General features: G+C 41.2%; 1 protein-coding gene and 1 long non-coding RNA gene across 3 annotated transcripts in view; one reads left to right on the top strand and one right to left on the bottom strand.

Moving 5' to 3' along the window:
* LOC138854509 (uncharacterized) overlaps positions 1-24,410 on the top strand; it is a 482,813-nt gene that overhangs the window by 240,999 nt on the left and 217,404 nt on the right. The gene's annotated exons all lie outside the window — the stretch shown is intronic.
* The window catches only part of LOC128699323 (limbic system-associated membrane protein), a 214,259-nt gene continuing 197,849 nt past the window's right edge, over positions 8,001-24,410 (bottom strand). Inside the window, exons 5-8 of one of the 2 annotated variants that reach the window (XM_053791942.2) lie at positions 23,788-23,866; positions 18,496-18,623; positions 14,596-14,764; positions 8,001-10,105 (exon numbers count right to left, since the gene is read on the bottom strand). In XM_053791942.2, the coding sequence (XP_053647917.2) occupies positions 9,990-10,105; positions 14,596-14,764; positions 18,496-18,623; positions 23,788-23,866 (492 nt within the window). In that variant the 3' untranslated portion in view covers positions 8,001-9,989. The remainder of the gene's footprint in view (positions 10,106-14,595; positions 14,765-18,495; positions 18,624-23,787; positions 23,867-24,410) is intronic. The other variant, XM_053791943.2, reaches the window with a different exon arrangement.

Below are 24,410 nucleotides of genomic sequence, written 5' to 3'. Positions count from 1 at the left end.
ACCAAGAACTGAGTGATGTTCACTGACAGCTAATACAAAGCAACTCATTACTGCTTTTCATCATCCGTTTCATCATCCGCCTTTTCATCATCCGTCTATTTATCATTTATCTTCTCGTGTGTGTCCTGGTGTGTCTTCTTTGCCGTTGCAAAATCATCCCACCAGTTTTTTCCCCTACTAGCATTTAATTATAAACTACTGCTGTTTTTAACACGTCAATATTTTCCGGGTGGCAGACATTATGTTTGCAAGTGATTCATGTGTATTGTTTTTTTCTGTTCACGACAACAACAAACAGCATTCATTCTGAAACCCTGAATTTTATAGGACAGGTAAATATTGTGCTTGTTTGTAATGTGTGTGTGTGTGTGTTTGTATTTGTGTGTAGTGGATTTGTTTTGGTTTTGTGTAGCATTGTAGTGCATGTTATGAGTGTGGTGTGTGCGGCTTGTAGCGGGTGTGCTGGGTGTAGTGTTTGTGTCACGTATCTGCACTGGAGAGACGTTTCGCCTTCACAGCAGGCCTTTTCAATCCCATACAGCGATACGTATGTATAATGTTCGCCAAGACCGTAGTCCTGGCACGGGTCTCAATCTTGCGATGACCCGTCTCTGGCTCCCGAGGGAGAAAGGTTTCTACAATGATGCGACGTATGCTGCTCAAGCACTCTTCTGGTCAGTTCAACTGGTGCATCTCATAAGTGACAACACCATATGTACTCCTAACTATGGACACTAGCGAGGAGGAGGATATGTCGTTATCACAGGTAACAGCTTGTCTGGTTCGTTGACTCCATGGTGCACTAGTGTGGCCGCAGTCATCTCTGGGTCCTCTTCGGGAGGGAATATCACTCCTAGTTGCCTGCGGAGTTGTCTCAGTAACTTCGCACTCCAGAAGATAGTGTGTTAGGGGCCGCTGGACAACGTGCTGACAGTACTGGCACATCTCCTCCTCAGCCTTGTCTACCATCATCTTGGCTGTGGGAAAGCCCAAACGAAGCCGATGGATGGCGGTACACTGCGCTCTAGACCAGCTTTTATCATATGGACGGGGTTCTCCCTGAGTCGCTGCTCGGTACCACTGTTGAGATGGGGTATCACCTAAGACCTCCCCCATAAGTTTCATGGCTCTGGCAGCCACCAGTTTGGTCTGTCGTAGGCTGATTGCGACAGTAATCCCAACATGTGGATAGTCTGTTGCTGCCTTGGCTGCATCATCTGCCTCCTCATTTCCCCTGATGCCAGCATGGCTGGGGATCCAGTTCAATGTCGATCTGTTACCCTGAACTTCTAAGGCTGCCATTATGCTCAGGATCGATGTGATGAGGTGAACATTGTCCTGTGGTTGAGGATGGGAGAGGGCATTGATTGCAGAGGTGGAATCAACATGTATGACAGGTCGGAGTCGATGTCGTAGGGCATGTGACAATGCCTGCTGAATCGCCACCAGCTCAGCTTGAAGGATTGTGCAGTGGTCAGGGAGTCGCCAGCCTTGTGTGTGACCATTGTGGTCCAGTCCAGCTGCTGCTCTCTTCCTGTCAGGGTCGACAGAACCATCTGTGAAATACACTGCACATGTGCCTCCCTCTGCCAGTGCCATGCTTGTCTCAGCATGATTGCTGAGGGTGTCTTGACTGCAGAGACGCTTAGAGCTGGGTAGTTGCATGATGCAAACATCGGCTGGATCTGGGCGCCAGGGATTTGGTGGATGGTACCCAGCAACAGGAAGGTCACAACTCTTCTCGAGGAGTGGTTGTATAGGCAGCAGCTTCTGCCCAGCAGCACAAAACGATACACTGATACAGCGATACACTGATGGATATTTATATAGTTGAGCTAGATGAAGTAGTGGTGAGTTGCAGAAGCTGCAGACATTGTCACAAGCGGACGGCACCTCTTACCGGCAGTAAATCATGCTTATAAGGTGAGTCAAAGGTTAGCAATGAAGTTGCAGGCGTTGTCTCTACCAGTATTCAGTGGAGTTGCTGTTTCTGAAAAAGTATTATTAGATGAAAGGATTACAATGCCGACACGCTGATGAATAAGACACCTGTGCAAAACATGTACACCTGTGTTACTTGTTCCAAACATCGGTATTGTATACCTTTGATCTAATGACGCTTTTGTGTGTGTGTGTGTGTGTGTGTGTGTGTGTGTGTGTGTGTGTGTGTGTGTGTGTGTGTGTGTGTGTGTGTGTGTGTGTGTGTATGGACAGTGTTTGATGCTTCCATTGTTGTAGGCGATGTAGTGTGTGTTGTGGTATGGTGTTGCGAGTGTTGTGTTACCATTTTTGGCTGAATGTGTTTTTAGGTGTGCTGTGAGTGAAATTACCAGTAGGAGGCCTATGTACACAGCAGAACTCATATATATGCCAACTGGTGGTGTATTGACGCTTTCAGCAAAACAACCTTTTATAATACGTTCACTCAGTGGGGCATTTATTAAACCCAGTGGGTGAAACGTCGTATTAAATGTTATCTTGATCAGTGTTACCACACATCCTCTCGGTTATTGCTAGTTTCTTCTGATAATTCCCGTAGTTACTGATAACAGAAACGAGGGCTACGACTGATCCCATATATTAGGTTTGTATGGAGTAATCATGGGATACCAACGCTATAATTATTCGTTGTCACGGTGAATTACTTACGACACGCTTAGCCAGTGAGGGAGTCATCGTATACGTTCAAGATCTACGATCTGTGAGTTTTTTGTCCCTGACGCAGAAACTAACAATAACAATGTCCTTCATTTTTACCTCCTGTTGTCCAATTTCCTCTCAGTTGATGAGTGTAATAAAGTGCGAGTCACTTACGATGTCTTCCAGTACACTGTGCAAACAAAAGCGCATCTCAGTAATAGAATTAAGTCTACATTTTAAGGCAACTTTGCTCGTATAATACATTTCATCTTGTTTCTTTTATAGAGGAAAATTTGCATAAACTTGAACACAGGCTTTTAATCTACGAAAGTCAGATGTAAAATTTACACACTAAACAGTCTACTTTATTATTTATTTTTGCATAAATATTGACGCAGAAACTCCACGAAAATTATATTGGCAAGGCGCTGGTTTTGCAAACATTATTGAAGAGTGTGAGGGTGACAGGAAGGAGCTCACTGCTGGATGTATACACAAACAGGTAATACTTTTACACTGCCAGGGTTGTATAACTTTGTATTCAGATGAATGGGAAACAGGAAGAGGGAAGGATTATAGGAGGACTTTCATTTTATTAGTCATTAGAATAGTGTTGCAATAACAAATACATTTTCAAGAATCAACATCTCGGAATAGCTAAAATGTTTGACTTATTCCCGCTAGGGATCTTACCCCACCTTCAAGATGCTACCCATAACACTCGACTAACTCTTGGGTATCCGTGAAGAAGAGGTACATGTTGCATAAGAAACTTATATTGGGTCAAAGTTTCGCTTTGTGTAGAACTTTTCCGAGTCATGACATCATTCAGTGAAGCTCTACACATCGCGCAACTTCGTCCCAGTAAATGCTTCTTGTACAACGTGTGTTTACTTCGCTATTGTGGGCAGTGTATCGATTTGGATTCCAAGTCTATAACTGCTACTTGATGAACAGGGGCAGTAGATTTGCACATAGGTTTCACCCCTATCTTCCCCGAGGAGTGAATCCGGATCCTTCGGTTGTAAACAGTAAACTCTGTCACCCACCTACAAGTCTGCAGTCAGGTGTGCTGTCTTGAATCTCAGACTGACAGCATAGTGACCCTTAGTAAATATATATATTTCTTGACTGCCTGATTACATTTATCAGCTGGCTTGATCAAGGCAGGGAAGAGAAGCCTTCTAGGGAAGTTCCTTGACACTGGTGAAGACTCGCTGATTGGAAGAACTGAACCTGACCTTCCTAGGGTCAAAGATTTCCTTTCATTCCCCCCTCCCCCTGGGCGACGTTTGACCCCCAGTGGGTTTAACGCAGCTCTCCCCCCCCCATCGCTCTCCAATGTAATAATGGTAACGGCATCATGGCATAAAATTATTTTTCTTTTGAAGTTTGATGAGATTACAATTTCCATTTATTTTAACACGAATTATCGTGTGAAAATAAAAATATATTTCAGACGAAACTAAAGTTTTAAGCCTAAAGCAAAATAATTCAGAGTTCATAACTAATTTTATTATTTTTAAATCTTAAGACTTGTTTTCAGTGATCCAAATCCATGCAAAAAAAAAAAATAAATAACTCAAGCGAAACAACAAAGTTCCCGTAAGCTCACACGCTCATCTCCAGAGGAACCAGCTCACTGGAACTTGTGTACTTACTCGCCTATTTGTGGTTGAACTGGCTGAGTCACAGCTCCTGGCCCCGCTTCTTCGTTTCTCGCTACTAGGTCCACACAATTCCTGCTCAGTAAGCTTTATCGTGTCTCTTAAAGCCATGTATGGATCCTGTGTGTGTGCAAACACGAAAATTCTCAGTTATTTTTCCTCCTGTGTAGAAGTGAGCCATTGTTCTTGCACAAGAGATGTGTGTAGCGTTGGTTAACTTAATTATGGGTCACTGAAGCTCATGGTGGGCGAAACGTTTTCTTAATAACGTTGACTAAGGAAGCATCAGTTACCTTGTTTACTGTACATTTCTGCTCTATTTTTCCCTCAATGTTTTTCTTGTGGTTACACGTTTTATATTTTTCTCAGATTGAAATGTATATTGTAAATGCCGTTACCATATTGTTGTTACAGCTGTCACACTGTTGTTACAGCTGTTGTCACACTGTTGTTACAGCTGTTGTCACACTGTTACAGCTGCTGTCACACTGTTGTTACAGCTGCTGTCACACTGTTGTTACAGCTGTTGTCACACAGCTGTTGTCACAGTGTTACAGCTGTTGTCAGTGTGTTACTGCTGTTGTCACACTTGTTACAGCTGTTGTCACAGTGTTACAGCTGTTGTCACACTGTTGTTACAGCTGTTGTTACACTGTTGCTACAGCTATTGTCGCTATGCCTTCATGAGGGAAGGACCTGGTGGTTGTGAAAGGCTCTTGATCCTCAGAACTGGAGCACCTCTTCCTCGCATCAAACTTAATAACTTTCCGTTTTCCAGGAGCTGTAAGATCCCTTCTCCTGCGGGTTTAGCGCTTCTACGTGCACATAATGAGATTTCTTTTATTCTCTCTAATGTTTATTACTTTCTTTTATTAATCACTGATTTTGTTAATTAGGGCTTTTACTAAGTTATTTTATTAAGGCTTTTGTTATTTTTAATTGGTGATTTTTAAGCCTTTTTTAATTAGTGATTTTATTTGCTGCTTTTATTAGCACTTTTGTTTATTATAACTTCTGTTTATGATCTGGTACTTTTGTTAATGATCCAGCACTTTTGTTAATGATCCAGCACTTTTGTTAATGATCCGGCACTTTTGTTAATGATCCAGCACATTTGTTAATGATCCAGCACTTTTGTTAATGATCCAGCACTTTTGTTAATGGTTCAGCACTTTTGTTAATGATCCAGCATTTATGTTAATGATCCAGCACTTTTGTTAATGGTCCAGAACTTTTGTTAATGGTCCAGCACTTTTGTTAATGATCCAGCACTTTTGTTAATGATCCAGCACTTTTGTTAATGATCCAGCACTTTTGCTAATGGTCCAGCACTTTTGTTAATGGTCCAGCACTTTTGTTAATGATCCAGCACTTTTGTTAATGATCCAGCACTTTTGTTAATGATCCAGCACTTTTGTTAATGATCCAGCACTTTTGTTAATGGTCCAGCACTTTTGTTACTCCAGTATTTCTTTTGTTAATAATTTCTTTAACCATTACTTCCTTAAACATAAAATAATTGTCAGGCAGTACTTTTGTCAATTATAATTGCAATTGTATTCACGCGGAAGCGGTAAACCCGTAGGGGTTCAATGCCTGGGAAATTATAGGTAATCCGGTTTGATCCAAGGAAAAGGAAAATAACTTCGGTTCCTTGGATCAAGAGCCTCTGGTTAGCATCAAGGTAACCCACTGAATTGCTATAATACTTTTGTTATTTAGTACTGTTGATCAGTTTTTCTGTAAAGTTCTGTTAATCACTTCTGTTCAGAAAAGTTCTGTTAATCACTTCTGTTCTTCAGAAAAGTTCTACTAATCAGTTTTGTTATTCAAAAATGTTTTATTCAATAAGTTCTTCTGTTCAGTAGGTTCTTCTGTTATTTAGTAAGTCTTCTGTTAATCAGTTCTGTTAATCGTTTATCTCTTGTTATTCAAGAAAATCTTTAATTAATCCCTCTGCTAATCAGCTAGTTATTTTAAGTACTTTTGTTAAATATAATAATAAGTTATTTTTCTTAACTAAAATTTTTGTTAATATTTTTTACTTAAAACCTTTGTTAATACTTTCGTTACTTAATGCTTTTGTTAATACTTTTGTTAATGCCTTTGCTAATACTTTCGTTAAATTTTTATCTAACTCGTCCAGTATTTATCATAACAATTTTGATAATCATCCAGAAGATATCTCCATCATCCAGAAGTTATCTCCATCATCCAGAAGTTATCTCCATCATCCAGAAGTTATCTCCATCATCCAGAAGTTATCTCCATCATCCAGAAGTTATCTCCATCATCCAGAAGTTATCTCCATCATCCAGAAGTTATCTCCATCATCCAGAAGTTATCTCCATCATCCAGAAGTTATCTCCATCATCCAGAAGTTATCTCCATCATCCAGAAGTTATCTAATCATCCAGAAGTTATCTCCATCATCCAGAAGTTATCTCCATCATCCAGAAGTTATCTCCATCATCCAGAAGTTATCTCCATCATCCAGAAGTTATCTCCATCATCCAGAAGTTATCTCCATCATCCAGAAGTTATCTCCATCATCCAGAAGTTATCTCCATCATCCAGAAGTTATCTCCACCATCCAGAAGTTATCTCCACCATCCAGAAGTTATCTCCATCATCCAGAAGTTATCTCCATCATCCAGAAGTTATCTCCATCATCCAGAAGTTATCTCAGTCCTAAAGAACTTAATGATCCAGAAGTTATCGTAACTATAAAGAACTTGATTTAATCATCCAAAAGATTGGTTAATCATCCAGTACTTTACTTATTCGTTGTTCTTTTGTTAATCAGCTGGTACTTTTGTTTTTTAAAGTGTTACAAAATTAAACCGCAAGTATTGATAAGAGTGTAAGTGGGAGTACATGGGAATACGTGAGAGTATACGGGAGTATGTGGTAGTACATAGGAATACGTGGACTTGGAAGTTCACACAGAGGCTATCTACCTGGAGTTTACCTGGAGAGGGTTTCGGTTTCAACGCTCCAGCGGCTCGGTCTGAGACCAGGCCTCGTACAGGATCAGGGTCTGATCAACCAGGCTGATACTGCTGGCCTAGAAGACTATCTACTGCTATCTAGATTAAGAACTTTGTGTTATCAAGGTGATGCAGTGGTACCACCACTTGTATTGCAAGTACCACCACTTGTGTTGCAAGTACCACCACTTGTGTTGCAAGTACCACCACTTGTGTTGCAAGTACCACCACTTGTGTTGCAAGTACCACCACTTGTGTTGCAAGTACCACCACTTGTGTTGCAAGTACCACCACTTGTGTTGCAAGTACCACCACTTGTGTTGCAAGTACCACCACTTGTGTTGCAAGTACCACCACTTGTGTTGCAAGTACCACCACTTGTGTTGAAAGTATCACCACTTGTGTTGCAAGTACCAACACCTGTGTTGCAAGTACCACCACTTGTGTTGCAAGTACCTCCACCAGTGTTGCAAGTACCACCACCAGTGTTGCAGGTACCACCACTTGTGTTGCAAGTACCACCATTTGTGTTGAAAGTACCACCACTTGTGTTGCAAGTACCAACACCTGTGTTGCAAGTACCAACACCTGTGTTGCAAGTACCAACACCTGTGTTGCAAGTACCAACACCTGTGTTGCAAGTAACTGTTGCATTACAACGCTTGACTAGCTTTCATGAAGGTAAATTAAAATAAAATCCACATTTTACTAAAAAAATGGTTTTATTTTCCATAAAATATTTTTTCACATTTTTTTCCCGTGAAATTCGTGATTTACGAAATTTGCTGTATCCTAAATGACATAAACAGTGACACCATGGATTTAAAACTATCAATAGTGCTCGGACGACACAAACATATATTGAGGGGAAATAATTATGAAAATCATCCATTAAAAGAAGGAAAAAAAAAGGGGGGGGGGTAGGTATTGACATTTTTCTGATATGATATAAACGTAGATCAAAGAAATATTTCCAGTCTGAGACGTGTGTGTGTGTGTGTGTGTGTGCGTGTGTGTGTGTGTGTGTGTGTGTTTGTGTTCCCTGGTGAGAATTATCAAACAGTGAGTATAAAAAGGTATATTAAATGCTATGTAGGTTAAATAATACATTATTATTACAAACTGGCTATGTTGTATAATTTTACCATTATTCTCTTGGACCTCGCTTGAGTGTCGCTGCGACACGTCCCAACCAGTCACTCGGTATGATCATCGTCGTCAAATCAATACCATCATCAACGTCATGGGTCATCAAGTGATGTAACCTGGGCGTCAGCTACTCTGGGCTTCTCATCTGACTTGAAGTTTATCGTCAAGGTTTTTTGTTTACGTTCTGGCCTGCGTTTACAGCTTCAACCGCTGACTGGCGCAGTCATTCACACGTTTACACTGCGCAACCAGTGCTTAGCCCTCATTGGATTGCTGAAAAAAAAACAATTAGCAGAACGTTTCGCTCTGTGGACAGCTTCATTAAATTATTGACTTCATAAAGCTTTATGCAGAGCGATGAGTTGTCCCAAATAACGGTACTGGATTTATATCCAGTTCGCCGCCGCGGTTGTAAGAGGAAGGTAACTTGTTGCTCCTGTAGAGATTTCTTATTACACGTCCTCTTCCTGTCAACACTGGGGGAATTTCCTCTTAACTTCCGTATTGCACTGTTGATGACATATAAACTGGCCTGTCACGTTTACTAACACAGAGGTCTTCTTCAATCTTTATTTTTTTTTTTACTTAAAATGACCATAATAAGTCTTTGCGTTTTACGTTCTTATTTACACTTAGTGACTTGTGGCTTTACACTTAGCATGGAAATTCATGTCCACTTGCACTTACACTGGTTTATAAACCATTGTTTAAATATTTGTTTATGCTAATGGCCTTGTATACACTTACAATGATCTTTCACTTTATATTTTTTAAATAAGTTTTCACTTCCCTGTTTACAGTAACGTGGCTTGTGTAGTTTTGTATGCATTCAGTTTTTCATTAGACATCTATTACGCATTATTTACATTATACATTGACTAAGATTCTCAAATTATAAGCTGTGTAAGATCGTAATAGTGAGGAGAGTGATACAGCCCCTTTTGTGTGTGTGTGTGTGTGTGTGTGTGTGTGTGTGTGTGTGTGTGTGTGTGTGTGTGTGTGTGTGTGTGTGTGTGTGTGTGTGTGTGTGTTTTCTAGGGTACTTATCGACTTCACTCGTGTAGCTGAAGTGTATATAGAAGATATGTTATTCTTCTTTCCCATGAAGCCTGGTCACAGACCGGGTCATGGGCGCGTTGACCCCCGGAACTCTCTCCAGGTAATCCCCGTCAACAGTGTAGGGTAGACGGTGGAGGAGGGGCAACGGACAGTGCAGTGGAGGATAGGATGAGAGGTGGATTAAAGAGGTGAATTTGAATGGGTTTTGTGGAGAGTGGAGGGTTATAGTAAGAAAGGGTGGAAGGCTAAGAGGTGGAGGAGGTATTTTGGAGGGTGATGGAGGTGTGGAGCAGGAGTATCTTAGGGCGTTGGAGGGATCCCCGGAGCTTCACCCGTGCGTATACACGTGTCCATGAGTAGTCCGTGGCTGGGAAGTGCTAGTGAAGGAGTGTGTGTACGTCCTCGAGTGCGTGGCTAGGAGACTCGACTGCATGTGTGCGCCCGTGTGTACACGTATCCGTGAGTTGTCAGTGGCTGGGAAGTGCTACTGAAGGAGCGTGTGGACACCGACGAGGAGCGCCAAGAGGGTGAGGATGTTCCTGACGGAGGAGGAAGTGTAGGTACCCTGCCCTCCATGCTGCATCGCTGCCGGATGTTCTCCTGAAACCAAGGGTGGACATACACTAATACACAGCTTTCAAAATACAGGAATACACAACTCTTACAGTCTACAGGAATGTTTAGCTCTCAGAACGTAGGTTATGAAACGTTTGCAAATAATTTAAGAATAGGAGTACAAACTGGGTTAATGAAAAGCTTCACCCCCTTTCACGTAGAATGAAAGGGGGTATAGCAGTTGGAACTGACGGGATCATGACAGAAATGCTAAAAGCAGGGGGAGAGGGGGTATAGTGTTGAAGTGGTTCGTATTTTTGTTTAATAAATGTATGAAAGAGGGGAAGGTACCTAGGGATTGGCAGAGAGCATGTATAGTTCCTTTATATAAAGGGAAGGGGGACGAAAGAGATTGTAAAAATTATAGGGGAATAAGTTTACCGAGTACACCAGGAAAAGTGTACGGTAGAGTTATTATTGAAAGAATTAGAAGAGAGTACGATTGCAGATGAGCAAGGTGGTTTTACAGTGGGTAGGGGATGTGTAGATCAAGTGTTTACATAGAAGCATATAAATGAACGGTATTTAGATAAATGTAGGGAAGTTTTCATTGTATTTATGGATTTAGAAAAGGCATATGATAGAATGGATAATGGAGCAGTGTGGTAGATGTTGCAAGTATATGTAAAAAAGTTTTTATGAGGATAGTGAGGCTCAGGTTAGGGTGGGTAGGAGAAAGGGAGATACTTCCCAGTAAAAGTAGGTCTTAGACAGGGATGTGTAATGTCACCATGGTTGTTTAATATATTTATAGATGGGGTTGTAAAAGAAGTAAATGCTAGGGTGTTCGGGAGAGGGGTGGGATTAAATTATGGGGAATCAAATACAAAATGGGAGTCGACACCGTTACTTTTTGCTGATGATACTGTGCTTATGGGAGATTCTAAAGAAAAGTCGCAAAGGTTAGTGAACAAGTTTGGGAGGATATGTAAAGGTAGAAAGTTGAAAGTAAACATAGAAAAGAGGTGATGAGGGTATCAAATGATTTAGATAAAGAAAAGTTGGATACCACATTGGAGAGAGAGTATGGAAGAAGTGAATGTTTTCAGATACTTGGGAGTTGATGTGTCAGCGGATGGGTTTATGAAGGATGAGGTTAACCACAGAATTAATGAAAGAAAAAAGGTGAGTGGTGCATTGAGGTATATGTGGAGACAAAAAAACGTTATCTATGGAGGCAAAGAAGGGAATGTATGAAAGTATAGTTGTACCAACACTCTTATATGGGTGTGAAGCTTGGGTGGTAAATGCAGCAGCGAGGAAACGGTTGGAGGCAGTGGAGATGTCCTGTCTAAGGGCAATGTGTGGTGTAGATATGCAGAAAATTCGGAGTGTTGAAATTAGGAGGTGTGGAGTTAATAAAAGTATTAGTCAGAGGGCAGCAGAGGGGTTGTTAATAAGGTGGTTTGGTCATTTAGAGAACGCAGCAAAGTAGAATGACATGGAGAGCGTATAAATCTGTAGGAAAAAGAAGGCAGGGTAGGGGTCGTTCTCGAAAAGGTTTGAGGAATGGAGTAAAGGAGGTTTCGTGGGCGAGGGGCTTGGACTTCAAGCAAGCGTGCGTGAGCGTGTTAGGAGTGAATGGAGACGAATGGTATTTGGGACCTGACGAGCTGTTGGAGTGTGAGCAGGGTAATATTTAGTGAAGGGATTCAGGGAAACCGGTTATTTTTATATAGCCGGACTTGAGTCCTGAAAATGGAAAGTACAATGCCTGCACTTTAAAGGAGGGGTTTGGGATATTGGCAGAGTGGAGGGATATGTTGTGTATATACGTATATGCTTCTAAACTGTTGTATTCTGAGCGCACCTGCAAAAACAGTGATTATGTATGAGTGAGGTGAAAGTGTTGAATGATGAAAGTATTTCCTTTTTGGGGATTTTATTTCTTTTTGAGTCACCCTGCCTCGGTGGGAGACGGCCGACTTGTTGTGTGTATATAATGTAGGGTTGTCCTTATCCACAGGTGGAAAAAATTCAGTAATGAAAATTTGCTGTAGGAGCCCCTGTCAAAATGTTTCATTATGAGAGAAAGTAATTCGAGTGTAATTTTATTGGAATCTAATAATATTAAAGGTCGCTGTCAGTGGTTTAATTTTTCACACAGTGATTTCTGTCTCATTTTTTACCGATTCAATTGTGATTGCGGCGGAAGCAACTGCATACACCGCCATTCATTCCACTGACGTCTGGTTAGTGGCACTAAGGTCTGTGGAAATACTAGGTGCTAAATTATCTAGCAGACGTGGAATTTTCTCATTACAGTAATGTTATTCAGTAGCGACAGGTTGAAGTTACTGTGTATTTCTCGTACTGTCACTTCGCCAGGAGAGAGACTGCCAGTCTGTGGCGCTGTTGCTCTTTTGCGACATGGCTGGGAATCTTCCCCAGCTGAAATATATATATGTTCTGGTTTCCATCTTGAAGCTGGTGAATTGAACACGCTCAAGAAGAATCAGAACAAGGCTAAGAGATTCTAGCATATGGTGTTTCCTGACGCGGGTCCGAGTCACATGACCCGCAGCCTCGGCTTTCTGTCGTCTGACCGAGATCTTCCACTGCCTTACCGGTTCACCCTTATAAAAATTAAGGTTATATATATATATATATATATATATATATATATATATATATATATATATATATATATATATATATATATATATATATTATAAAATATAGAAAAGTGATTTCTTGGATTGCCTTTAATATGTCCCTCCTTAGCAGACACTGTAGAGGATGAAGGGTGTCCCATGGACTGGAAGTCAACGCTCTCGCCTCACACACTGAGTGTTCTCAGTTCGATACCCGCCCGGGTGGAAACACTGGGCGTGTTTCCTTACACCTGCTATTCCCGTTCACCTAGCAAGTAGGTACCTGGATGTCAGTTGACTGGTGTGGGTCGCATCCTGGGGGACAAGATTGAAGGACCCCATTGGAAATAACGCAGACAATCCTCGATGACGCACTGACTTTCTTGGGTTATCCTGGGTGGATAACCCCCCGGGTTAAAAATCCAAACAAAATCTTGAGGGACTGGGAAGCCCCTTAGTTCCTGCAATGCTAAAGGAAGGTAAGATGAGCAGGATCGATGAGATCGCTTGAACGTTACGAGGAAGGAAGCCAAGACTGATGCGAGTGAGGAGCAACCCATCCAACAAATGCTGCATCCACAGTTGTCGTACTGGCTTTTTCGTCCCAGAGATACACCGACAATAGCAAAGACGATGCAAAGGAAGCTTGTGGAGACCAGTCAATGACAGTCCACGTCCTCCCAGACGATCCTGCAAATCCACAATAACGTGACTGTTGCTCCTGATTCAACAGAAATTTCTAATTATAATAAAAAACAGTGGTGAGTATAAGTAGGTAGCGCGTCTGTCTGACGCTCAGTAGACGGAGGATCAAGCCTCCACCACGACTTGCACTTAATGACGCGCTTGGGTTTAGAGATTAACATTAATTATAATAATGACCCTAATAATCATCTTCAGCCTCGCTTCCACTGCTCGGTTATTTCACCATAGTCTTTGTAATGTGGTCATCGATCGTTCATCGATTTGTCAACGAATGAAGCATCGGAAGAGCTCTTAGACCCTGAAGGCCATGTTTTGCCCTCAGATATTTTCCCCTCTCCTCGTCGTCCACAGGGATGGAAAGGTGATAGCAATCATTAGGATGTAGTGGACCAGCTTACTAGACTGCTGGCCGGCACCGCTAGTCTGTCGCCGTCATCACGAGACCCAAACCTTCGCTCTGTAATAAACGGTCACCAGAGTTACTTGGTTTCTAGTTTTTACTTTGTTGTTAATCTTTATTCCTTGTTATTTTTCCGCTTCTTTACTTATATTTGACATTTAACATATGTTTTGATCTGGGTCTTGTAATTTATTTCCTCTGGTTTTGGTAGAGCATCTGATGATGGATTCAGTTAACTCCGAAACTAGTAGTGAATAAATTGTTTTAAATAGCGAAATAGAAGCACCGGTTTCCCTCTTTCTTATATATATATATTTATTTATATAAACAGTAAGTAAAACTTGCTATTTTGGCTTAAATAGCAACGCACTTCTTGCCGAATAGGGCAAGAAAAAATTTGTGTCTGCAATAGTTTAGCAAAAAATAGTTTTGAATCTAACAAAAAACATACTTTTCTTTGTCTTTATTATTAAAGTATTGTAAACTTGTATAAAATATATTAAGTTGGATTAGGCTAAATTAAATTGAGCTTGTTATAGTAAGGTTAGGTAAGTTTTCTAGGGTACTTTTGGTACAAAATTATTAATTTTTATATTAACATAAATGAAAAAAATATATCTTTAAACGTATAAAAGAAATTTTTAGAAGACTTAATTTTAAATGAGTTCTTGCTGACTGACCAGTTTTACCTATTCGGCACGTGTATATATATATATATATATAAAATTTTGTGTGTGTGTAAATGTGCGTGTGCACACACAGACACACACACACACCATTGAGAACATGCACGGTGACGTTAGCAGGAGCAGCGTTGGAAGGGTTGCAGTTGTAGCGACCAGAGTCGTACGCCTGCGCCTTCTGGATCAACAACGAACTTGTGGTCACATCTCCTTTCTCGATGATGACAGTGACGCCCCCGCGGGTGGAGTCGTAGCTGATGATCTGACGGGAAGAGACGGGTGTTAGAAGTGGTGAGCTGAGAGAGAGAGAGAGAGAGAGAGAGAGAGAGAGAGAGAGAGAGAGAGAGAGAGAGAGAGAGAGAGAGAGAGAGAGAGAGAGAGAGAGAGAGAATGAGAGAATGAGAATGAATGGATGGATGGCAGGTGTTATTGTTTACCTTTCCCAATATTGAGTTTCCAGCCGTCCCATGGTAACACCATGGCCTCGTAACTGTGCCAGAACACTATTCCATAGCGCAGACCTACCATATATTATACCATCAGTTATCCCACTGCACTGACGTGTCTGCAACACACTGTCACCATGGCCTTTCAGTTGCGCTCTCTCTCTCTTTCTCTCTCTCGTTTTCACTGGATTAAATTTACCCTTCCACATACAAGTGAGCCTAGGTTCTTGCCTCTCACTCACAACTTGATTCAGAGAAGCGTCGAGGCTCGGAGAGCAGCAGCTTCAGAAAACAGGGAAGAAAGTTGGCCTGTTTGCTGCTTATCTTTAACACTTGTAATGAGATAGGAAACTGCTTATGTGTTTCTATCAATGTTCTCTTCCAAATATATTTCTCAGTGAAGTATAAGGTTCGCCACCGATTTTAGACACTTTAGTAACACGACCCCCCCTCCTCTCTGTCACACACACACACACACACACACACGCGTTATGAATGCCTGAGGAGGTTATTGCACGCCTGAGGTGTATATCAACTGAATAATCTCTGCAACAATTGCGTGTGTAGCAAATCTAAACGTTACCTTCTGGAATAACAGTAGTGTCATTCACGACGCTACGATAGCACTGCGATGCTATGCTAGCACTGCGATGCTATGCTAGCACTGCTATAGCTTTACCTTGGACTAACTGGTGAGCTACTGGAGTTAAAATACATAAATATGCAGTAACTACTGGTCAAGACTCGTGTACTCTGGTCGTTCATTTAAAGAAAACTGGCCACTGTACACTGGACTAATTTCAAATTGCTTCTGTGTACCCTATTTTCCCGGCATATAAGGCGCACGATCATAAACATGCAAGACGATGTTACCAAGCAGTTGTAACGTAACGTTAGTAAACAACTGCTAAAGTGTAACCCAAAGTCTACCCTTGACTCTGACTAGGTTGATTTTCCATTTTTTTTTTTTTTGGGGGGGGGGGAAGAGCGCCTTATATGCCAGAAAATACAGAAACAATTATTGAACAGAATACAGTCTATGAACTTGACAGTTTTGTATTTCATAGTCTTAGAGGTGATTTTTTTTCACAAAGGTAAGACTTAAGAAATCGTAATGACACGATTGCAAATAAACTAGTGGCTAACGCGACGGGCTGGAGTTTTGAGACTCTATGACCGCGGGTTCAATCCCGGCCGGGGGTATGGTTCACAAAGGTAAGCACTGTGTTCTCAGAGAAACAACTTGCCTTAGTATTAATAAATAACCCACACTCAGCTTACTGAGTGTCCGTGGTTTGATGCCCGGTACGGGTGGAAACACTGGGGGACGTGTTCCCTTAATTAGAACACCTGTTGTCCCTGTTCACCTATCAGTCAGTAGGTACTTGGGTGTTAGCCGACTGGTGTGGGTCGCGTCATGGGGACAAAAACTAAGTTGACCGAAATCCTTTATACAACCAGGAACTTTGTATATAGTATGTCATTGATGTCATCTATGGTCTGTATAAGTTGTATCATGTACTTGTAGAAATAAAGATCAACATCACGATGTTTAGGTCCGACATGGGCCATAAAAATTTAAGACTATATTGTATATATTGCACCGCTCATTCGGCTCCTTGCACAGGCCAGTAGGGCTAGTGCAGTGTTCCTTTCTTGTGTACAAATTGTGTAAAGAATGCAAGATTTCTTGCAGTCTTGTAGACGCACTTTGCACTGTAGCTTATGTCTTTGCACTGTTTCTTCATTTATTGCACTGCGTCATTAAGTCTACTGTCGTAATTCAATTAAATTTAAACAGAAGGGATGCGGATGAGATGGTCAAGGACTTGTCAAACATTCCTTAAATTCTTCCCAAATTTTATTAACTATAAATGAATCTAGTTTGTATAATCCTAAAGCAATATTCACATTAATTTCAAAACTATTTTCTGTGGAACTTGATAATAATTCTCTCAACCATGGACCTGCTTGATACAACTTTCTCGGCATTTTAAAAATCAATTGGATGGTTAAAATCTCTCACATGAATAAACAGACCATTAGAATCTTGTCCACTTTTAATGATACATTTATGTTGTTTTAATCTTAATTCAAGACTTTTACCAGTTTGACCATAATAAACTTTATCACATTTTACAAGGGATCCTGTAGACACATCCGTCCGCATTTCTTGGGGAAATTTTTAATCAGTTTTTTTTTTCAATGTTATCGAGATTTTTAAATACAACTTTGATTTTAAAATTCTTAAGTAGAAAAGGCCCCTCAACCAAGTTTTCATGGTAAGGGAGAACCAACATATTTTTAGTTGAATAAGGTTGTCCTCTTTTGAATTGTAAAAAAGTATTTCTATCAGTTTTAAAAGATTTATCAATTAAGTGATTTGGGTATTTTAGATCATTAGCTATTTCATAAATCTTCAAAACTTCATCTATGAACTCTGGACGGCAAATATGCAAAGTTCTCAAAAAAACTGATGAGAATACACTTTGCATCATGAAGGATAATAGTGCACATAACAGTTATATTCGTTGGTTTCTTATATATTTTGAATTTAAAATCATGAAAAAGGCAATGAATTATTTTGTTCAAACCTAACAGTAAAATTATGTGTAATATATAATATATATATATATATATATATATATATATATATATATATATTATATATATATGTGTGTGTGTGTAATTTATTTTTTATCAGAACACCGTCAGTCAAGACTGTGCTGACACTGATGGGATGGGAAAGTGTGATTCCTTTTCTGTTTGAAAGAGAAGAAAGATGGAAGATATTTTTTACTTGGTGTTGAAGACACCGTCACTGCAATTTTATTTAACACTGAATGGCATTTACTGGTACACTGCATGTCCGTTCCTCTGTCCGTACCTGCGTTGTTCCTCTGTCCGTACCTGCGTTGTTCCTCTGTCCGTACCTGCGTTGTTCCTCTGTCCGTACCTGCGTTGTTCCTCTGTCCGTACCTGCGTTGTTCCTCTGTCCGTACCTGCGTTGTTCCTCTGTCCGTACCTGCGTTGCTCCTGTCTTTCCATCTAACCGTCTGTCTTAGCATGTGTCTCACAGTTCCTTCATCCATTTTTCTCGTTCTTCTCTCCGTCCATCCCTTCGTCTATTCCTCTGTTCCTCCTTCCCTACCGTCCATCCTTCCGTTCCTGACCATTGTCAGGATTAGTGCCATCTGGTGTCTATCGCTATCGACTCTTTATACACACACACTCATAGGGCCAGGAGCTATGACTCGACCCCTGCAACCACAACTAGGTGAATACACACCAGTGAACAGGCGGGTCCAGAAACTGTGAATCGACCCCTGCAACCACAATTAGGTGAGTACATACATATGGAAAAGAATCTTTCCTCCGCAAGTCATTCGTGTCGTAAGAGGCAACTAAAATGCCGGGAGCAAGGAGCTAGTAACACCTTCTCCTGTATAAATTACTAAATGCAAGAGAAAAACTTTGTTTTTTTTTTTCTTTTAGGTCGGTGGGACACTGCCGGTATGTTTAAGAAAATATAAAGTAAGGTTCTCACTTTATTATTGTGGTTCCAGTAGATAAAGTCTGGAGGCTCCGGACTGAACTCGACCACACAGGTGAGGTTGATGGTCGACCCCTTGTTGATGTACATATCTGGCCCGCCCAGGATGTGCGTGTACGGCTCTGTAGGTAGAATGGTACACATGGTTAGTACAAGAGCGTACGGAGTCTCTCAATACGAGTTACTCAAAATCCATCAACAAGGAATCCACTGAAATCAATCTCAACGAAACATTATTATACTTTATACATCAGTACACGTAAGTAATATTACTCGTCTACATTATATTATCCACAAAGGTTTGTATTCACTAAACATCCTTGAGGTCAATATAGACGTTACAACAACATCGACAGATTAATGAAGAAATGCATAACATTCGGTTCTGTAATGGAAGAAGACATGAGTATCAGATTGCTTCTATTACAATAGTGTGGAAAATGTGGACTAGTAGCAAAAAATACTGGACCAGGTTAGGAAGGAAAACACTGGACCAGTAACAAGAAAATCACTAGCCCAGTAAAAAGAAAAATCACTAGCCCAGTAGCAAGAAAAAATCACTGGCCCAGTAGCAAGAAAAAATCACTGGCCCAGTAGCAAGAAAACCACTGGACCAGTAGCAAGAAAACCACTGGACCAGTAGCAAGAAAACCACTGGACCAGTAGCAAGAAAACCACTGGACCAGTAGCAAGAAAACCACTGGACCAGTAGCAAGAAAACCAATGGACCAGTAACAAGGAAAAATACAAAGTGAATCACAACTTTTCGTTCGGCAAACTTTGTTAGAAGCAAGAAAATGAATATGCGACATGCGTTGATGTTTCTACCGCGGACAACCCAATGATATATGCCCTTGTGGCTAGCCTATCAACGTCAACAAAAAATATTTAGGAGTTCGCTTCGTAGTATGTTAAAACCTTTCCAAGAGGTCAGAGGCACGAGCTGTTATCCAGAGAAAGCCAGGGTCGAGGTCGGTGTGATGGTGGTGGAAATCTCTTTTGAAGATCATGAAGAACTTCGAAGCAGGAGTGCTGGTCGTGGTGAAAATATCTCTTGAAGGTTCTAAAGAACGCCAAAACAGGAGTGGTGGTTGTGGTGGGAATCTCTTTTGAAGGCTCTGAACAACGTCGACAAGAGTGGTGGATGAAGATCCTGGAGAACATTATAACAGGACTGAGAGTGGTTTGAAATATCCTTCCTTCGAAGGCCCTGAGAAGCGTCAATAAAGGAGTGATGGTCTTCGAAATGGCTTTTTAATGCCCCCCTTCCCCCAAAAAAGGTCCAAGGAGAAGTGGTGTTTGATACGTCTTTTGTGGTCGCCCTTGAAGACTGGTCACGACAATGTTGTGATGTACTGAAAGGGAAAGCAACTAGATACCTGTGTAACACTAGTGGACTGTCCCATGTGTTGGAAGACGTGCGCATGGAAGAGGGGGGAAAAGAGGAGGAAGGAGGAGGAGGCGGAAGGAAGAGAGGAAAGGAAGAAGGCGGAGGAGAAGCCGGGAGGAGGAAGGCAGGAAGAGAAGTAATGAGGAGGAGGGGAAAGGAAGAGGAAAAGGAAGGAGGAGGAGGAGAAAGAAGAAAAAGAATTTGTAGAAGAGGAAAAGGAATGACAGTATAAAACAAGATCGAAGAAATAGGAGGAATATTAAAAAAACCAAGAAGTAATTGAAGTATACAGCAGACAAGTGAGAATAGTCAAAGGAAGAAAGAAAACTTATTTAATATATATAAAAGTATATATACCGTGGTTGTTTAATATATATATATATATATATATATATATATATATATATATGAATTTGGTATATTAAAGGTGAATACAGGAAAGAGTAAGGTTATGAGGATAACAAAAAGATTAGGTATATTGAATATCAGATTGGAGGGAGAGAGTATGGAGGAGGTGAACGTATTCAGATATTTGGGAGTGGACGTGTCAGCGGATGGGTCTATGAAAGATGAGGTGAATCATAGAATTGATGAGGGAAAAAGAGTGAGTGGTGCACTTAGGAGTCTGTGGAGACAGAGAACTTTGTCCTTGGAGGCAAAGAGGGGAATGTATGAGAGTATAGTTTTACCAACGCTCTTATATGGGTGTGAAGCATGGGTGATGAATGTTGCAGCGAGGAGAAGGCTGGAGGCAGTGGAGATGTCATGTCTGAGGGCAATGTGTGGTGTGAATATAAACACTAGAAATATTAAAAATGATGAAAAAAAAGGTAAGGAAAGTAAGAATGTTAATGTGATAAATATTATCCTCGAGCAGTGACTGTGATCCGTCTGTGATAACTGTTTACGTACTGAACATGATGTTTGTGATTAATATGATTCAGATAAACCTGTATGAGCACAAGGAGGAGAGTATCCCTGCAGTATGCCTACTGGTCCATGCAGCCCTAAATTTGACGGGTTTAGCGCTTCCTATGATTGTCAGACAGGTTCTCTTCCAGGCAGGGAAGGGCGAGAGAGGGGGGGGGGGACCTTGATGCTTGTGAAGGGATCTTAATTCAAAGAATTTGAGCTACCTTTCCCTTGGAACAAATCTGATCACCCTCCTCCCATATTTCCTTGGCACCGTATGGACTCTACGGGTTTTGCGCTCATTACCAGTTTCTGCACTCTTATCTAACGTCAAAATTTCTTTCGTTATGGGTGTTTCAGAATGATGGACCTAATTTCAAAGCAGCACTGCTTTGAAATTAGGTCCATTAGTTTGAAACACCCTGTATATTTGTGAAGAGTTAGTACTAAAAACCTGAAGCCAGGGTCCCCCAACTTGTGGCCCAAGGGCCGCATGTGGCCCTTGGTAATTGATGCGGCCCTCGCATGAAATTATGAATTCACTTTTATGTAAGTTCCACACTTCACAGTGTCAACAACACCGTGTGGCCCATCATCACACATTTGACCATCAAATGTGGCCCACTTGTGTAGGAAGGTTAAGGACCACTGGCCGAAAGTATTGGCTGAAAATGTCCAGAAATGACTTTAAATTCAGTTTATTTGGTTGGGAATTACGTTGAAACTTAAAAAAAAAAATCACTTGACTTTTGAGCGTGACTTATATGCTGCAGGTACTTCTGAGAGTAAGTTCTACCAGTTAAAGTAAACATGACCAGATGTAAACATGACCAGATGTTAACATGACCAGATGTAAACATGACCAGATGTAAACATAATCAGATGAGCTGCTGTCACACTTGCATAATTATGTGCTGAAATACGAAAAAAATTAGAGAAAAGTCACCCACCAATGTTCGAAAAATGTCAAAGCATTTTATCCATTGTGGATATTACCGGTCATTCTGGAAAAATACCCCGACTGTCTATTGCAAATAATTCATAACCATTTATACGTGAGTAAATTCAATCATATCCTGCTGGAATGGTATAAATAATTCAAAACCACATGTAAACTGCATTGCAGTGTTTTTTTTGTGACTGAATTCATGTCTGCATTAACAACCCATTACGTTTGTAACCAGATAATACACTTGTAAATAATTCATTACCACTGTAATTTGCTTAGCTGCCATTACACTACGGCCCAGTCCCTGAATCCATTACGTACCTCTGTAATCTTCTGACTTCCGCCCATAGGATGGATATAGGGTGCATAATAAAATTATTAAAGAAACTAGCGCCATCACCGGAATCTGACTTATACTTGATCATGACACCTGTTGCAGCATTCTCATAAACCAGGGGCAAGAGTTGAGTGAGTGCCACCTGTAGCTCATCTGGTGCATGCTGCTGGGAAGGAGAAAAAGCTGGCCAAGCCATTATGTTCCGCTTCGCCTTATCTTTCTTTCGAATTAGGTTGAGTACCTGTTCCAAGCAACAGTTCTCTTTCAATTTACTATCTAAGTGTCCTATCATAGGCTTCAACGTACCATAGACTAGAGGAACAGCTGAGGTGCGTTTCTTGAGAGCAACAGCCAGTGCGGTAGTTCTCAGGCAACGATCCCTGCCCATGCAGTGAGAGTGGATTATTATTATTATAATCAAGGGGGAAGCGCTAAACCCGGAGGATTATACAGCGCCTGGGGGGGGGGGGGATTTGGAAGGCATTCAGGCTTAATTCGGGGAACTGGAGCACAGATCCAATTCTCTAAATCAAGAGCCCCTCACCAACATCAAGGAACCTTCCTTGAGGGGAGTGAGAGTGGAAGGTCATGCCATCCTGGCAGACTCCCATCCTGGACGTAGCAGACAACTTTAACAGGCTGATTCCCTTTTCTGGGGAAGAAATACTTGACAATGGTACTTGATGGGAGTGCAGTTAAGGTTGTGAAGAACCCAGGTCGTAGTTAGTGTGCTTACAAACGGCGGTTACCAGCTACTTGTTAATACTCAAGGCTAGGTCATCATAGTTTAACACCGAGACCCAAGTCAGACAACCTCCTGGACCTAGCCTTTGTAAGGGCGTTGTAACCAATGTGTACCGTCAACGGTGGTTCTTAAACCACCGAGTGTCGATTTTTTGGCAGTAGTTGATGGTCTCGTCTTGCAGTTGAAGAGGATAATCCCAACATAGCGAGGATGCTTCTGGGACAATACTGAACTATGTTCCACGACATCAGTTCCACACAACAACAGATGAGTGTGACAACAAGTGAAAATCATCTACAGCTGAGCCAAACATAACACCCTCCGCGTTATTTACCATGTTATACAAATAATCGTGATTTTTTAGCAAAAAGCAAGAACAAATTATTTTGGCTATTAGAATGACCTTGGTCACTGGTCGAAAAATTAATATATTAACAGTAAATAACCTGAGAAAATATATGAACCGTATAACAACGTTTTGCCCTTAAAGGTACTTCCTGGACGAAACTTTGTCTCGTCCAGGACAAAGTTCTCCCAACAGTAAATATATACCTGGATGTTATTCGACTGAAAGGATTGCATCCTGGGCGCTGAACTTTCAAATAAACTAAGGATAACTTTTTACCTGTTGAGAGTTTTACTTTTAAATCTGCAGGCTAAGAGCGGCTATCCTACCCTGACTGTTCCTACCTCAACCTGTATCCTACTTTAACTGTTATCCTACCTCACTTATTTTGCTTGAGTTATTTCAGACCCCAGACTTGTTTAATACAACCACCACCCAGGATGCAACCCACTACCGTCGACCAACACCTGTGTACCTACTTCCTGCTAGGAACAACGGGACAAGGTCAGAACCTAGCATCTAGTGCTGTGAGCCAAAGGTGCTGCTACCACTAAATCCACGAGTCACAGTATATGGTGTGGCAAACAAAACAGGGTGTGACACTTACTGACGACGCTGAGGCGGATGAAGTGAGAGAGTGGCGGTGTGGTCGAGATCTGACACTCGTACATGCCAGTGTCTCTTGTCTAGGGGAGAGAAGACGAGAGTTAACTGGTAACTTAACTTTATCAGTCCTCTATATCATAATTATTAGATATCAACAATTACATGTATATAGTCTGAAGGATCATAGAGGAGAAGAATGTGGAGAAGAACGGGGGAAGAAGAGCAGGGGAAGAAGAACAAGGGGGAGAACAGGGAGAATTAGAGAAAGATTAAGAGCATAGAAACATAAGAAAGGAGTAGTACTGCAGAAGGCCTACTGGCCCATACTAGGGAGGTCTTTCTTTAAGCCCAAACCTACTAACAAGAAATATTTGCCAAACCCATTTTTCAGTGCTGCCCAAACAATAAGCTGAAAATAATTGTTTTTTGTTCTAATTAACCCGAAGGTTAGTAACCCAGTCGTATCTCAGCAGACTGGCTCACTACTCCCACTGGGAGTCGTGTAATCAGTCCCCGTCCCCATGTGACCCACACCAGTCGACTAATACCCAGGTACCTACTGAATGCTAGCTGAAGAACGGTAGCAGGTGTAAGGTAACAGGCCTCAGTGTGTGAACTGAGGCC

Source organism: Cherax quadricarinatus, chromosome 61, assembly GCF_038502225.1.
Source record: "Cherax quadricarinatus isolate ZL_2023a chromosome 61, ASM3850222v1, whole genome shotgun sequence".
Taxonomy (NCBI): domain Eukaryota; kingdom Metazoa; phylum Arthropoda; class Malacostraca; order Decapoda; family Parastacidae; genus Cherax; species Cherax quadricarinatus.
Note: the sequence above shows the minus strand (reverse complement) of the source record. Positions and strands in the feature narration are given on the sequence as shown.